Source organism: Trichoplax adhaerens, genomic scaffold, assembly GCF_000150275.1.
Source record: "Trichoplax adhaerens TRIADscaffold_5 genomic scaffold, whole genome shotgun sequence".
NCBI classification, from domain to species: domain Eukaryota; kingdom Metazoa; phylum Placozoa; class Uniplacotomia; order Trichoplacea; family Trichoplacidae; genus Trichoplax; species Trichoplax adhaerens.
The window spans coordinates 3,625,128-3,642,692 of NW_002060947.1; the positions used below are offsets into that span (position 1 = coordinate 3,625,128).

At 32.6% G+C, this 17,565-nt stretch overlaps 3 protein-coding genes across 3 annotated transcripts; 2 read left to right on the plus strand and 1 right to left on the minus strand.

Moving 5' to 3' along the window:
* Positions 1-1,449: 1,449 nt before the first annotated feature.
* TRIADDRAFT_56480 (uncharacterized protein) lies at positions 1,450-2,221 on the plus strand (the record flags this gene model as incomplete). Its single annotated transcript, XM_002112414.1, has 2 exons — positions 1,450-1,540; positions 1,755-2,221. The coding sequence occupies 2 exons, from the start codon at positions 1,450-1,452 to the stop codon at positions 2,219-2,221; spliced, it is 558 nt and encodes a 185-aa protein (XP_002112450.1).
* Positions 2,222-3,247: 1,026 nt separating this feature from the next.
* On the minus strand, positions 3,248-5,133 carry TRIADDRAFT_63953 (uncharacterized protein; the record flags this gene model as incomplete). The annotated part of the gene is made up of 5 exons (XM_002112851.1): positions 3,248-3,377; positions 3,554-3,613; positions 3,669-3,673; positions 3,812-3,983; positions 4,448-5,133. 5 exons carry the CDS (start codon positions 5,131-5,133, stop codon positions 3,248-3,250), a joined length of 1,053 nt encoding a protein of 350 aa, XP_002112887.1.
* Positions 5,134-7,822: 2,689 nt separating this feature from the next.
* On the plus strand, positions 7,823-17,179 carry TRIADDRAFT_25995 (uncharacterized protein; the record flags this gene model as incomplete). Its single annotated transcript, XM_002112415.1, has 34 exons — positions 7,823-7,939; positions 8,205-8,274; positions 9,704-9,777; positions 9,909-10,035; positions 10,174-10,233; positions 10,314-10,359; positions 10,531-10,589; positions 10,807-10,904; positions 11,013-11,177; positions 11,374-11,557; positions 11,650-11,794; positions 11,901-12,058; positions 12,140-12,231; positions 12,351-12,423; positions 12,590-12,717; positions 12,791-12,886; positions 13,003-13,182; positions 13,284-13,322; positions 13,442-13,535; positions 13,664-13,736; positions 14,136-14,193; positions 14,271-14,348; positions 14,428-14,557; positions 14,756-14,846; positions 14,932-14,993; positions 15,106-15,188; positions 15,272-15,489; positions 15,566-15,672; positions 15,793-15,829; positions 15,972-16,069; positions 16,118-16,157; positions 16,314-16,387; positions 16,576-16,722; positions 16,824-17,179. The coding sequence occupies 34 exons, from the start codon at positions 7,823-7,825 to the stop codon at positions 17,177-17,179; spliced, it is 3,657 nt and encodes a 1,218-aa protein (XP_002112451.1).
* Between the last annotated feature and the right edge of the window lie 386 nt (positions 17,180-17,565).

Here is a 17,565-nt window from a genome sequence, read left to right on the forward strand (position 1 = left end):
CTAATTTATTGATATTATTTTTATATTAGCTACTGTACACTCATGCATATTTTGCATTAAATTTAGTATTCCCCTTTAGCATTGTACATACATATATGGTAGCCATACTAACAAGGGAAATGATATACTATCTTGTAAACTTGATAAATATTTTTTTTACTGACAGTTTATTATTGTTATATTAACTATTTTTTATTTTATCTTTGCCTGAACTAAAAGTTTGATATTTGCTGTAATGCAAGTCGTGTTTAGAATAATTCCTGGGTAGTAAGAATATTATTATATGTCGTCAATTTTCATACCTGAACTAATGAAAATTTTGCTATCGTAGTGACGACCTAAAAATCGAAGTAATTGAGGCTAAGTATGATAAACATTTTTATTGAAGATAATATGAAATTATCACAGCTTTTTATATCACCCGGGCGTAATTATAGATGGAGTGAACTAATACATCATTTGAATACTAGGTATACTAATTCACTGTTGGTTAATTAATAATTAATATATGTAACATCATTGTATCTTATCACTGTTTAACGGAGCTATACTGTATGGAAATCTCAGTAAATTAACTCCAATGAATAATGCGATAATTCAACATACTTGTAATCCATAAATTTTGCTGCCGTATTACGACATTAACAAAATATTGCTATATCATAAGTATGTGTACTAAGATTGTACTAAATGCTATGTATAAGTAGCATTTATTAAAAGAGTTCTAGTTAAAACTTAAATTTATCAAAAGGTGTAAAATGGTTATCATATAAATTATGTAAAATATATGGTAAAAGATATCGACTTGAGAAAGCTATTATTGTTTCGTAAGTCTACGGCACCCAATTCATAAGCTTAAATCTTGATAAAAAGAGAAATTTACTGCAACAATCTATTGGTGAACAATATTTCACCTAAGAGTGATAGAAAAAATAAGATGAATTTTTCGACAGTATTGATCTCACAGCGTACAGTTAGTGTTAAATTTACGAATTAATCAACTTATAATGAGTAATTATATATACAAGAAAATGAGAAATGTATATGGGTCTTGCTAGTATAGCTTTTATAATATATAATCGGCAACGGTTTCAGACCTTGCAACCGTCTAGACCTGAATACAATAATAAATCTACCGATTAAATATTAGAAATCAGTTTACCACTAACGCATTAAATTATTATCTCCGTGGATAGAAAAAGTTCACGCTGTCAATTTTATTCGTAAATGCATTATTGATGAAGAATCTAACACCTGTTACAAATATATTTATTAGTAACATGTTTACTTCATACATGTACCAGCTGTAAAATTGTTCCGTTGTTAAGAAGCTAACATTTCAATAGCTATTTAAACCAGCATTTGAACATTTTTAAGCATATTTCAGTCCACTTTGTGGTGATTGATAATCAACAAATATTTACATTTGGTACAACCTACGTTATTAAGATGAAGATTGCTTTTATATTTCTTATTGTTTTAGCTTTAAGTTATCATATATTTGGTAACCCTATCAAAGACCATGATTCCTACAGTGGAGGTAAATAATAGCAATTATCTGTACACAAATAGTCCACGCATAGTTCGAAGTCCTTTTTAAGATTTTAATTTAATCCAATTTTATTACGAAAGGTATATTTCTATTTACTGAAGAATAAGATTTTGAATCGCGTCACATACATTGGTTATTGCCTATCGTAAAAATTTCTATGATTGAATAATATAATATGTTACTATTTTATCTCAATTCCAAGGTTACGGCAATGATAGGCATAAATCCAAAACGAAAGGAATAGTTTATAAAGAAGTACGTAAATACGTTAAGAATGATCACGCCAGGCCATACTACAACGTAGGCTACAAAGGAAAGAAAGGTTATGACGACTACTATTATATTGGTAAGAAAGATTACGACGATTATTACTATGGAAAGAAAGGTTACGACGATTATTATTACGGAAAGAAAATGTATAATGATTATGATAAAAAAGGAGGCTATAGTAATAATTATTATGGGAGAAAGGGTCATGATGACTACTATGGAGGGAAAAAAGACTACAATGATTACGGAAAGAAAGATTACGGCCAAGAAGGATACTACTATGGTTATTACAAACAAGGACAAGACTCCCATGGTAAGGGTAAATCTGGGCGTAATTATGGCTACCAAGATATTTATGGAGATAAAAAGCATGATTATGATTACTATACTGAATATTAATCGTTCTATTACTTAAATGACTCTAATTAACCTAGAATTTAGACAAAAATAAAAACAAGATTTATTCACAACAATTGACGAGTAAATTTTTTACTCATTTATAGCAATACGTATAGTCACGGACATTTGACGATAGTGAAATACAGTATAAGCATATCTTTACTTCTGTTGTAATGCATCTGATATATGGACGAATGATGCTACTTCATGATTTGATATATAGTTACGCTTTCAGCAACAACTAAATTGTGATGGAATAATAAACACAAACTTTTCATAAAGTCAAACTACTCTCTCTTTTGGTCATACTATTTCACAATATCAAAAAGTACAAGTGTATTTTCAAGGTATTATCTCTAACTACAGTAGTTCAAAAACGACTTTTCAAGCCATAAAAGGTGTATTAATGGCTGAATACATGTATACTATTTGTATACGTTTCACAATCGAAAACATTACATAACTAAACTCTTATATGAATCAGGTACACGCATAGGTTCCATAGGTTAAGATTTTCAGACGATGTCAATTGCCTTGATATAAAGTTTGACAATAGTTCTGAAAAACTAGACGATATTTACATTGTAATTAAATAAGGCAAAAGTACTGTATACCTATATGGAAATTGCAAATGTGGTTTCTGTAGTTTATCACAACACGTACTTTGGGAAACTTATCAAACATCTGATAATAAAATAATTATAATATATTGAATACTATATTTTCTCGTAGCCAACAGAGTCTAGCTATACCTATATATTTTCAGTATGTATTTACCGCAGATTGAAGCAATAAGAAGATAAATTGCTAACAGAACTCTTAGATTAAGTAAAAGTTTGCAAAGTTTAAGAACTCACTTTTTTATTGAAACTTTTATCTCGTTATTGAGTACAGTTTAGTTGCATAACGATATCAGGTAACAGAAGTCCCTAACGATGTACACAAATAATATGACTAACCATGCAATATGAGTTATATAGCTGCAACGTTCCTGTTAGTCAACTGTTGGTTCATTAAATGATCAATTCATTTCCTTGATTGACGCAGTACATGATAAAAGTTGGTAAATGTTTTTACAATAAGAGTTTCATACATTTTTAAGCAATCATATTCTGATAGATAGACAGATACACTATAGCATCGCATCTCAAAGCTCCTGAAATAGCAATCGCGATATGGAAGCTGAAAACTTGATTAAAATGCCTTTACATTAAGTAATCTTTAAAGCGCATGAACGCAATCGTGTATAGTACTATGTATTTATCCTTTAAGGTTACGAGCTGGCACATCAACCTAAGTATCTAAAGTTATAGTCAACATGATATTTCAAACCTCACGCTAAGGCCAGGTAATGACTTTAGCTTTGGATAATTTTTTCGGCGGTGCCTCATCCTGTAAAGAAGAGTTGATAAAACAATTCCTAGTTTAATATAGTGGCCAAAATTACCTTTTCTAAAGAAGTTTTCATCACATCATTAGAACTTAGCGCCATTTATACGTATTTATAGGCATAATAGCAATCTGGCACTCTGCAATTACATTGCTATCGCGGTTCAATACCACAAACCCTCAAGATTAGCATAAACATACTGGAGTAAGCGCTTTCCTCTTCGCATGTACACTTGAAGGCCCGTCAAGATTCATATTATTATTAGGACTAGAGGTTGATGGAAATTGTTGAGAGGTGCTAGTTCGATTTATTGTAATATTAGTGTTATCTGCCATCCTCACAATCTTAGCTTCTTTTGGATTGTCGTCAGGGCTAGAAATGGTTTGATTTTACAAGTCGAAACATTATATAAGAGATTAACCATGTCTGATACGTATTAGGAATTTTAGAATAGAATATACGATCTTAAATCTTGCAGAATATGAGATTATTACATATCAATGCACAAAAACCCAACCAGAATTTATCATACCAAATTACAATCGTTATTCAATATGATTTTAAACTTTTAATATAGCGCATATACATACTGTACTAAATATAACTGAAATAATCTTTAGGTTGTACGTAAATCTGGTACCAGCGATAGTAGTAAAAACGCAATGAAACAGTAATACACAATTACTGAACCATTAGCCCTAGCCATTTTGCATAAATTACCGTACTTTGTACACTTCGTTTACTGTAAGCTGTCTTATTGATACATTCATTAGACATTACTGTACTGTATACCTCGTATTATGTAGTAATATTAATTGTACGCTAGCGCAACTTACGCCATTGTTCCCTGTTGCACGACTTTCAGTGCCCTCTTGCGTTGACTATTGATTTGATGATTAGGTTTACTTGTATTGTCAATAAAATCACTTGTTAGATCGCCATTATGAACATCATGACGATTGGAAGTTCTACCAAGCGTAGAATCCTCATCATTGATCCAGTTGGCAGTCGCTTCACCTGTCGTAAATAGCTGAGAGTTGCATAAATTATCCGCTTGATTTGTGGATGGCGTAGTAAGTGAATGATCAGATTGATTTCTAGCTTGCAATTGCATCGATAATGGACGCTCTGATCGTTTAGCTCGAGGCATAATATATTGTTGGTACAGTTTAAGAAGAGCAATCTTATCCAGACTACGATCAACGCTAATTCCTCTCTGATCAAAGATTGTTAGCAAATGCTGCCTTGATAAAATGTGTGGGTAGACGAGGAGTGATGCAGAATTGAAATTGCTACATTTTTGTACATCGGTATCATTATTATGATCACTGTCCATCCTCTCAGCTAAATTGGAATATTCCTTTTTGGCACAAAGCCTACCTGGATAGATGGTATGGCTAGACTTAGTGGCAGCATCCTCTGCCTTTGTACATTGACCACTGTTGGTATTTTTGCAAAATTCAACGCCACTGCTAGATGGAAGGTGGGTTCTGTCAATTTTGAACATTCCATTATTTGCCATTGCTATCTTATTATTCTATTATACTGTACAGTACTGTACAGTACGGTGTACAGTACAAGCGTGATTATTTTCGATGGCACCCTGAAAACATACAAGCTAAATCAGGCCCAAACTAGATAAGTTCTAAGTTCTATATTTGGTTGTAGCCTAATAGTTCATGTTATCATGATAATCTATCTTGGGAGATATCCTTCTATGGGTATATATAAATACTATACAGGAATTTCAACGGAATACAACTTGGATTTTTGAACGAAGAATAGACATCGAAAATAATCAGATTGTACTGTAGAGTATAATAGCACACTACAGTACTCTACTGTACTGTACTGTACATACAGTACAGCAGACTCTGGAAAACGTCAGAGCCAACCCTAATCAAGCTAAGCAGTTCAGTTCAACTATTATAGCGTTTGTTTTTAATTCTATTTTTAGCTTAGATACTTTTTATTGGTTTATTCTACTGTAATTCTATTGTACTGTACAGTACATACTGTACGGTGTACGGTACAGTATAATAGCCGTACTGTGCGTCAGAGCCAACCCTAATCAAGTAAGCAGCTCAGTTCAACTATTGTAGGTCGAGTCAGACACTAAGCTAGCTTATAATAACCTGCTGTGCTGACGTGTTGAACTACTCACCAAGAGGCAAGAGGTGACAGTGAGGAGATTGCCAATATTGCATCTGCCATTGATTCAATTTTCACCAAATTTCGCCTAAGAACTTCAAAGGTATCTCTCGAATCAATTCTCTTCTTCTTCATCATTGATTGAATAAATTTCTACAACAGTCCAGTAAATGCTGTACTAGAAGATAGTAAATTGAATTTTTGTTTTTGTTCTATACTTGGAGACTTGTTAAATTGAACTTTCAGTTTTCCCATTTTCATCTACTGCACATTGTACAATACGGTATACCTACTGTACTGTACAACTGTCCACTTGTATGCAGCATCTGCTTCTCGTCATCATTCACTTCATTTCATTGATTGTGGTAGCGATTCTATGAAATGGTTTACTAGTCAAATAAGTAGTAAAAACAAATCCATAAATTAACTACACTATTTCCTTAATGTTTTACTTCCATCATTTGAAGAATTTGCTGTTATCCAAATTATCTTTATTGCTGTACCCGAAGAAGAACAATAATAATAATAATAATAATAATAATAGTAATATAGCAATAATTGTACGATCTGCATAGAAATGATAAATAACATGGTATTGATCATGGATAATACAAGATTTATGGATAACAGTCGTGAAAAAGAAAGAGTAATGAATTATAATCTATTAATTCCTTTATCCAAGACGACTCGAGTAGAGACTTTTTGCCAATTTTTGAGTACTTTTGAAAATCAACAAATTCAGTACCATGTCATACCTAACAGATCTATCCATCAAGTAACTAGGAAAACAACAAATCGATCGATTTCGATCCTACTGTACAGTACTGTATTTATAGAATTTATTTAATAGAGACTAGAGGCCTCTTCACTCTCTATAATAATTATTATTATTGCACACAAACAAGCTTGTCTAATATGACAGTAGCGAATCTCATCGCTATATTAACGTTGCATATGGTTTAATTATAATTTCCCCTTTTCAAATACGTAAATCACGTAAAAATTCCATCTTACGTATTCTTCTTCACTCTTGCTGATGTAGACAGTCGCGGTTTTATCGGAGCTATTACGAAATTTTTTTTTGGGGGGGGGAACATTTAAATGGCTGTCTCGTCTCGAAACCTTCTTTTGATATATTATTTGTCCAATTTCTTTTTATCAAAATAAATATTCAGTACATACAGTACTGTACTTTGACCATGGTTGCCTGAATGAAGTTGACAAGTTGACTGAAAGACAATCCTCAAGAAAAGTATGCACACAGCAATTATCGTGCTTGACAGTATTACTACTCGTATGTATTGAGGTGTATTAGCAGAATCAGAAACTACCCACTGATTGTTAACATAAAAGTGTTTTCTCTGAGAAATTTCCCTCACAGAGATCGATGAATTGACGTACTTTCGGTCATAAAAATTATACTGTGCAGTACACAGTGTACGAGCCGAAAGTATATAAAAGTTAAATTTAAATACTTAATACGCTTCTACTACTGAAGTTAAATATTCTAACATACACACATAACATAGATACGAGTACAGTTTACCACAGACTGGTTGGTTCTTGTGTAATTTAACATCGTAAAATCGCTCACATTCGTTCGTTATTCAGATAATGAACTGTAACGTAAACATGGTAGCTTATTGTGGTCAATAGGAGATTGCGTTGAATATTTATCGTGAGGATAAAATAGAATACTAGTGCAGTATTCACCAACTGTATTTTCTCCTTTTACTGGCATGCATAATAATGGGCGCTATACATGCAATGTCGCATGTCACTATAAGACACATTAAAATGACCTGTTTTAGTAATCTTAAAGTATTATCAGCTGCGTTACATTACAAGCTATAACCCTACTAATGATTTTACTCTTAGCCATTACAACGAATCAGTAATATTGTACTAATTTTACTTACATTAATTAATTATTATAATGAATCAATAAAGTTGATCCTACTAGGATATCCTTTTATTTTCCTTCCTAACAATCATTTCTAAAGATATCTGATAGATCTTATTGTTCTTAACCTGATCACATCTTTTTTGCTAGGTAAATTATGGATGGAGGTCGTCTAGTATGGGCTCCGGATGAAAAAGAGGGATTTACTCTAGGAACGATTGTCGATGTCGGTACGGAAACATTGACGATACAGCCTAGATCCTCTTCTTCGCAGGTAATTGCTATAGGGTATTATTTTAAATAAGAATACCGTGTTCTAATTGCCAAATACTAAAAATTTCCATTTGGCAACTGAAAAGTAACTAATTCACTAGTTTTATATATTGTAACTGAATATCGGATGAAAATTTTTTTATGGCCGCTTAAGTTCTATTATTATTGACCGTGCTCTAGCTATTAACATTATACTAGAGCAGTTTCTCTTTGAAGTGCAGTAGTAAAATATGCCTATGCTAACGACCTTGAAAATTAAATTATAGACCATCCAGGTACCGTATAACCGTTTATTCTTAGCCGATGAAGACGATTCTCGAACTGCAGATGACAATTGTAAGTGTCAATACACGTAACGGTGTAGGATCCCCGACTGTCATAATACATCAATACAATCCTTACTGTACAGTACTGTAGTTATATTAATATTTACAAACTTGATATCTTGACTTTACATGTACATTCAAATTCTGCAAAAGATTCAATAATTCTTTGTTACGTTATGCTTTCCTGCTTAAACTTTTAAATACTAGCTACTACTGTTTTTATTTAGCGACTATAAGCGTTAATGTTATATTATAGCTACATATAAATTAAGGCTTTGATTTTCTGACAAATTTCATTCCAATTTTCTCTTACATATTTCCTTAACTCGGAATACGTATAGTTAGTCCGGTTAATTGTCTATAATTCAATTCGTATTGTTGTAATCTTTAGTCTTTTAAATTCAAAAGGAATTTCGGTCACATGAACCTAAATCGCCTTCAATTCTCAATACAAACAGTCGTATTATAGTCCTACATTTCTATTCTATCAAAATTAGGCAAAAATATATTAACTGCTTTTCTTCATTAAAATTTAAACCTCGTATGTCGTATTCTCTCATACATTACGTCTTTAGTACACTAGTCAATCGGGAAGGAAAAATTGATATTCCTATGATATTCCCATAAGAATTGAACGATGTTCTTGATTGTCATCAAAAGACATTTAATGTATTGATATAACGTCAAACATTGCTTTCTCACTTGCAGACTGGTAACTCGTATATAAGACAGGTTGCTATCCTCGATTGCGTAAATAATATAATTATCCTATACCAACTGGCTCATCTAATAGCTCTGATGAACTATTAGTTACTAACAACTAAAAGTACATTGCAGCTACTACTATTGTAAATATTAATTTCTGTAAGAAATCTGTTTAAATGAAATTTATCATTCCATACTCCCTGAGTACGATTGAATTAAGTTTTTACCTATCATCACATAAAATATCTCATATGCACATATTTTGATTGATCTAACAATACAACATTACGCTTATGTTGTTGATACAATTAATCATGTACGAATATCTAATTATCTATTCATTGAGCGGGTACACTAGAGACCTTAGAGGGTTTCTAGGGTACACCCTATAGTACCTGCATATAGTGCTTTAATAGCTGTACTGTATAGCTATAGTAATTCCCTAACTAGCCTAAGATCCAAATATAGTATTTCATGCATCGGCGAGCAAACGCTATGATAATAATGAATAGCTTCTGTGGTCGGCTGAAAATATAAACTAGCTGAAATAATTAGCCCATAGTATTATAGCATGTAGCACAGAGCTTAAAGTTCGCTTCCGCTACCATCGCTGTTACTCCTTGAATTAGTTAGATATCAATAGTTGAAGAGGAGTAGAGAATCACAAATTTACCTGTATCAAAATTAATTCACTAGCCGCATCTTACTAATTTCGCTTTGTTCTCTTACTTCAGGTTCGCTAATGTATCTAAACGAAGCTACTCTGTTGCATAATTTGCGATTAAGATACCATACCGATATTATTTATGTAAGTTCTACGTATTTATATAAAAAATAAAATTTTCCAACCTTTATCGGTAACGTTTGAGTAACTAATTAATTAATAACAATGCACAATTTTAAGATGATTAATGATAAAAGTAATTCTTTATTTTTTAGACATTTGTTGCAAACATCTTGCTAGCTGTTAACCCCTATCATGAACTAAAAATTTATGATGCCGAACATGTCAAACGGTACCATAATAAATCATTAGGGCAACTTCCGCCTCATATCTATAGTATCGGTAAGTTTCTTTTTCTAGTCGGGCTACTTGAGTTGAAAGTGATCGTATAGATAATCGCTTGCAAACTCTAAACGTAACTTTACTTCGCATTTATACAGCACAATACTAAACTAACCTTCTTAACAATTAAAAATACAGCCGATAAAGCGTATCGTGATATGAGAATATCCAAGCAGAGTCAATCAATTATTGTTAGCGGTAAGTTACTCATTTTGATTGTTTTACTAACGTAACAACTCTAATATAATCGATTATTCCACTCTTTACTAATATTAAAGGTGAAAGTGGAGCCGGGAAAACTGAATCGACTAAATATATAATTAGGTATACAATCTACAGGCAATAATAAATAGAGGCCTATCGGTTAAGTTCTCTGTATTCTGAAAAGAATTTAGCGTACTCGCACTGCATCTACATACGTAGTGTGTAATTTATAACTTTCTAAAATTACTTGTTTAATTATATTTAATTATTGTCTGTCGCTCATCTTTATAGATATTTAACTGAGTCATGGGGTCAAGGCGCTGGAACCATCGAGCAGCGTATTGTGGAAGGTAGTCATATTTCGACGCTGATTTATGCTAGATGATGCTATGAACTACTTACTGTTCGCTACTTCAAAATTTCAAGGAAATAATTATTTGATTAATAATTATAATTCAATATACCAGATTAATAGTTATCCGTACAGACATATAGGCATGAGCATCACACTGAATCACCTAAACATATTTGAACGGTATATTATAACGTTTTATTGCCCTTTCATAGCAAACCCTCTTCTGGAAGCCTTTGGAAATGCCAAAACTGTACGAAACGACAACAGTAGCAGATTTGGCAAATTCGTTGAAATTCACTTTGATAGTCAGGTTTGATATTGCTTTTTTAAACGAACTTATCGTACGTGCGGAGCGTATTCTCAACGTTAACAAAAACAATTTCTAAAATGGATTATAATAAATTATATCATACTATAGTCAAGCGTAGTAGGTGGCTTTATTTCGCATTATTTACTCGAAAAATCGCGTATATGCGTCCAGAGCAAATATGAGAGAAACTATCACATCTTTTACGCTCTTTGTGGAAGCTTGCCAGATGAACAGAAAAAGAAGCTGTACTTGAAAAATATCAGTGATTACAAGGTTGATAGCTCAAACGTTTTCATTTCGCTTAAACTACAGCAGTGATAGTAAAAGGAATTACTACTCTTTACCGTTACGCCATATCAACATTACAAATAGAATTTATCTCATCTCCATCATTAGCCAATTCGTATCTTTTCGTTAATATCAAATTTGAGCCGAGATAATCCTCACAAACTTATTTTTTGTTTTATAGTATTTAAATCACGGTGATGTCGATATCACTACTAGGGATAATGTCGGAGACTTCAAGCGCATGGAAGCTTCTATGAACAAGTTAAACATTGACATAACTGAACGATTCAATATCTACCGTCTGGTATCAGCCGTTTTACAATTAGGGAATATAACATTTGAGGAGGATCTTTCCGATAGCAGAGGTACAATAGAGTTGCCTTTAAACAAATTTTGATTATAATTTGGTACTAGTACTCACAACGTGATCGATTGGTCATCGTTTGAATTTTTTTAGGTGGTAGTAACGTATGTGATGAATCAAAATGTTATCTTCAAAATGCAAGTCGTCTTCTCTGTCTTGATGAATCTGATTTAGCAAATAGTCTAACTACTCGTGTTATGACTACTGCTAGAGGTGGTACGAAAGGGACTGTTTACATGTATGTTTCATAATATTATCCACATTTTATTAACTCTTTATAGTTTTTCATTTATTTATTTAAAGCGGTAACCTCCTATGATTACCTAATTGCACTTATATAATAGGGTTCCGCTAAAACCTGAGCAATGCACAAATGCCCGTGATGCTCTCGCTAAGGCAATTTATTCCCGTCTATTTGATGCGGTTGTTGGTAGAATCAATTCATGCATTCCATTCAAAAGTACCTCTAATTATATAGGAGTACTAGATATCGCAGGATTTGGTAAATATGCATTGTTACCATTGCTTGTCGTAAACAGCCGGCTACATGTTAAGATTCGGTTAAATATTTATTATTTTACAGAATATTTTCGCTACAACAGCTTTGAACAATTCTGTATTAACTACTGCAATGAAAAACTGCAGCAGTATTTCAACAATAGAGTCCTAATCGAGGTTCGAAATAACGCACTTCATACTTAATTCCCGTAGCACTGAAAACGTTCAACCATTTTGTACAGATTATGAAATTCGGATATGTTCGCATTAAGTACAAAGATTTTATATAACATTAGGAACAGAAACTCTATGAAGTGGAAGGGCTCGGAATCTCGCCTGTTTCATTTACGGACAACCAAGACTGTATAGGTAACAATAATTCGAAATACGATCTTCAAACGTTCCTTGCTGTAACTATATTAAACCTCTAGGAAGTCCACTAACTTACTAAATATAATATAGAGTACTGTTAATTAACCAGCAGTAGCTCTTAGCATTTCCATTGCTTAATTAAATATCTTTAATATTGCAATAGATATTATCGAGGCTAAACCGAACGGTATATTTAATTTATTGGATGAAGAAAGCAAACTACCTAAAAGCAGCTGTGAACATTTTACTTTAGCAGTACACGAACGTTATGATGGACACTTTCGGCTGATGGTATTGCACTATTTTAGTCCTTAAGAAATGCCTACAACAATATATCTTAATTAATATAACTACTTCGAACTAGGCACCAAGAAAATCAGCTGTATCTACTTATAGAACATTACGTAATGAAGAAGGATTCATAATTCGTCATTTTGCTGGCGCTGTTTGTTATGCAACTGTAAAGATTTTCTCCTTTTATCATATCATATAGAATTCAATAGATAAAATACTAATTTGCCTATAATAATGGTACAATATGCAGTATTAAAATGCTTTAATTTTATGGCAACTTAGAGACAATTTATAGAAAAAAATAACGATGCTCTTCACACCAGTTTGGAAATGTTAATTCATGAAAGTAAAGACTTATTCTTGAAGGGCGTATTTTGTCGCGAAGTTGAAAGTGATAAACCAAAGTCGAAAAAAAGTAATACGTCAAAACTTGCGCTAGTTAGTGTTGGCAATAAATTTAAGGTAAAATTTAGCAAATTTTTGTATACTTTGCTGTAAAGCATGTTTCTTCGTCCTTCTAATATACAATCATTTTACATCACGCTATTTTATCGTTCCTGTAGACACAACTAAAGGAATTAATGAGCAAGTTAGAAAGCACGGTAAAAATGTTTTTACGATCTGTATCAAATGCTTAGAACTCTAAGCTGTTGGAACAATTTGCTACCAATTTATGCCTGCTATCGAAATATGTTCAAGCTAATCTAAACTCACATTGCAGGGATCATCCTTCATACGATGTATCAAACCTAATGGAACTATGTCAAGTAATGTATTTGAAGGCGGCAGTGTATTAAGTCAACTTCAATGCGCAGGTAAATTTTTATGTACTCTGATATTAACATTAGATAAGGCTTTTACGAACGTTCCTAAGCTATTTATTGCTAGATAAAAAAGGCTAAAGAATAGTAATTTATTTCTGATACGCATAATTATTATACAGGGATGGTTTCTGTTCTAAAGTTAATGCAGACCGGTTTTCCATCACGTACTTCGTTTAAAGATCTTTATCAGAGGTACTAGATAGTCTGATACTAATCTTTATCATTTAATCCACCCTAAGAACGTCAAACCTAATAATCGGTGATAAGGCGACTCTAATGATTTATTAATCCTTTAATGAATCCACTAATTTGCTTATGCTAAAGTAAAATTGATCCACAGATAGTGACTGTATAAAAATTATTTCAAATGGAGTTATTTGCACGTAGTCTGTATTCTGTATCTATAATATCATAACTGATGCAAAAGCAGGACATAAATTGTATCTATGATAAATTTTATTCAAAAATTGCTGCACAGTCCAGTAAGTAATTATAATTGCAGGTAACATTTATGAAGTTCATACCAACTCATAATCACTGTAGCTTACATTGGATTTTTAGTATACTAAACTAAACTTACATAAATGATAGATACAAGGGAATTTTACCAGAAAAACTTGCTTGTCTCGATCCTAGATTATTCTGCAAGGTTGGAAAATACTGTAGTTCAGGCTTATACTAGCCAAATACATGATTTAACAATTTTTTTATTGCAATATCACGCAGGCCCTTTTTCGAGCAGTAGGAATGAATGATCAAGATTTCCAGTTCGGATTAACAAAAGTATTCTTTCGCGCAGGAAAGGTAGATACAGAAAATAATAGTTTTTGTCACGTCTAATTTGCAACTATACGCTGTTAATGTATAACGTTTTCTATCAAAGTTTGCAGAATTCGACCAAATTATGAAATCGGATAATGAAAGTTTAAAACAGATGGTGGCTAAGGTTGAAAAATGGTTGATTCGAGCAAGATGGAGAAAAGTGATTTGGGGTGCTTTATCCGTAATAAAATGTAAGTAAATCTATAAGATTATAAAAATCCTATCGCAAGTCTAGTTTCTTATTATATCTTATTTAAATGACCATGCATTACACTACTTCCAAATATCGTGAAGTAAAATGTGAGAATACGTATTACTGACATTGTATACTTCTACTGCATGAGTAATTAATTATAAAAAGCGAAATTTTTTTACCTGTCATACGATAGTACACTTAAAGATTATGTACCGAAGACATCATTGGATTGTAATTCAAAAAAATGTTAGAACATTTCTTGCTATCCGTAAGCACAGACATAGGTAATTCATGAGGATAAAGGTGTTTACTAGCAATACTGTACACGATTATTACCATATTTAAATTCCGAATTATCAACTCCGATAGATACAAAGGAATGGCAAAAGTAACAACTCTATTCGACTTGATAAATCAAATGGAAGAAATAGGTATATTATTAAACATAAGAATGAAAAATATAGTGCCGTTGATGGAAAGTATATACAAATAGAACAATCTATCATTATGTTTCTATTGACACCTTTTATCCAATAAATTCAGCACGTGAGTTAGAGGGAAACCATTACTTGAATCAAGTACAAGGTCTGGATGTAAAGATTAAGCACCTAATACATGAGATTAGGGTACGAGCGTAGTAAGACGATATACCTAAGCAATTTATTATTCTTTACCATGCACATAAATACATTTATGAACTTGCTTACAGAATAAGCAAATCGACGAGAATCATATCAATAATAGTTATGATTCGCTGCTGAAAGCAACGACACAGCAATTAGAGGACTTAAAGATACAACTCAAAGATCAAAGAATTGCCAAAGAAGAGGAGAGAGTAAGAAAATTACAGGAGCAAATGGAACTTGAAAGAAAGCGTCGAGAAGAAGAAGAAGAAAAGAAAAGAAAAGAAGAAGAAGAGCGTAGAATGTTAGCAAAACTGTTGGATATTCTAATTGCGTCACCAAATATATACATCTCATATTATCATAATTAAAAATTACAGAAAAGAAGACATGGAAGCGAAGAGAAAACAAGAAGAAGAAGAAATGAAAGTAAGAAAATTGAAAGAAGAAGAGGAGATGCGAAGATTAGAAGATTTACGAAAGAAACGTGAATTGGTTCGAAAGTTGCTTTCCTATATTTTTTATTTCAAATATACCTGTTTGATAGATTCAAAGTTAAAAGTTATACTCAGAACTATGAAACACCTGAATTAGGAAGAGCAGGAAGCCCGAAGAAAGCAAGAAGAAGAAGAAGAGCGAAAGAGGTTTAAATTAATAAAATAGCATAGTTCAACTGCCTATTGTAGCAAACTCATCCTTTACCAAATTTGATCCACTACGAGTTCGTTAACTGCTAACTCAATGTACGTAGTACTTACCATTAAATAACGATTAACTTTATCTTAGACGCTTAGCTGAGCAAGAACTTCATGATCGAGAACTTGCAGCTAGAATAGCTGCGGTAAATGACTTTATAATTTTATTATTATTCAGGACCATGTATTGTCTACTCTACTAAATGAAACTTTGAACTCACTTTTCACAGGAATCAGGTGGTAGTGTTGTTAAAGAAAACTCCAATACGTTAAACCGGTAAATATATTTGTAACGTATGCATAACGAAATATATATCTGAATTCAAGTTAAATGTATGTCTCTTTATATTGGTGATAATCAAGAAGGACTGGATTAAATCTTTAACCAATTTACGATAATTTTTATTTGCTAATGTCCTTGATTTACCAAAAGGAAAAAACCTGAAAAGAATGATTTATCGGGATACACATATGCCCAACTTCGTGATATAATCAATACCTCATGTGGTAAGGAGCCATTACTTACTTTTTGATTTTTACAACACACCCAAAGCATCAACGGTTGTTGTACTAGCTATCATTATCTATAATTAGTGTGTTAATAGTTTATTACAATGTAAATTATTAAAACTACTATCCGATGCGCAAGCAAACAATCTTTAGAAAAATTACTTATTACCACGTCATTCTTATAGATGTTGAACTGTTGCAAAGATGCCGGGAAGAATGCCATCGAAGATTGAAAGTTTATCATGCATGGAAAGAAAGAAATAAACAGCAAGTGAATGTAGCTAACAGCCAACCATTAGATCAACGAGCTCCTCAAGTAGTGTATTCGGAAGGTATGTTCCACAACTGAAAATTCTTTAAGCTTGATCTTAAGAAATTTCTATAACTAGCTGAATCCATTAAATTGTTTAATCTTTCCGGTTTCGTATCATAGCTTCATCTAGAAGAAACTTTTCATTCCCAGACCCTTTTAACTACCTTCCTAATGATCAACCTCAACGCTTTTTTCGAGTTCCTTTCAATACTTCCGGTCCAGTCCCAAGACCATGCGGATGGTGGTTTGCTCATTTTGATGGTGATTGGGTTGTTAGACAGCTGGAGCTGCATTCTGGGCGTCCACCAGTTCTTTTATTAGCTGGTATCGATGACATGAACATGTGTGAGTTGCGATTACAGGAAACTGGACTAGCCACAAGACCTGGAGCTGAAATTTTACCAGAGGCATTTGAAGAAATTTGGCACAAGTGTGGCGGAAAGCCGTATCAAAGGATACAACCTAGAAGGTCATAAGCTACTGCCGGGTCCGAATATTTTTCAAGTTACTTTACGTATTAGCACTTATCTAATGCAAGAAAAAGTACAAACTATTTTACCTAATGTATAATATACCGCATGGTTATGAAACGTGTGTGACTGAACCTTATCATGCATACCTATATAATTCGCATAATTTAAACGAGAAAGATTTGATATTGAGGGTGTAAATCTGTATTTGTGCAAAAATCTGAGTTTTTGAAAATTCTTTACGCTGGATTCATTATGATTCGAGTATTACACAATTTTTAAAGCGTATTTATCGACCCATCTCATCGTTTATTGTCTATAAGTAATTCCAACTTACAGGCATCAGTCAACCATAATTTTATTACGAGTGAAACACTACTTTTCCTATAAAT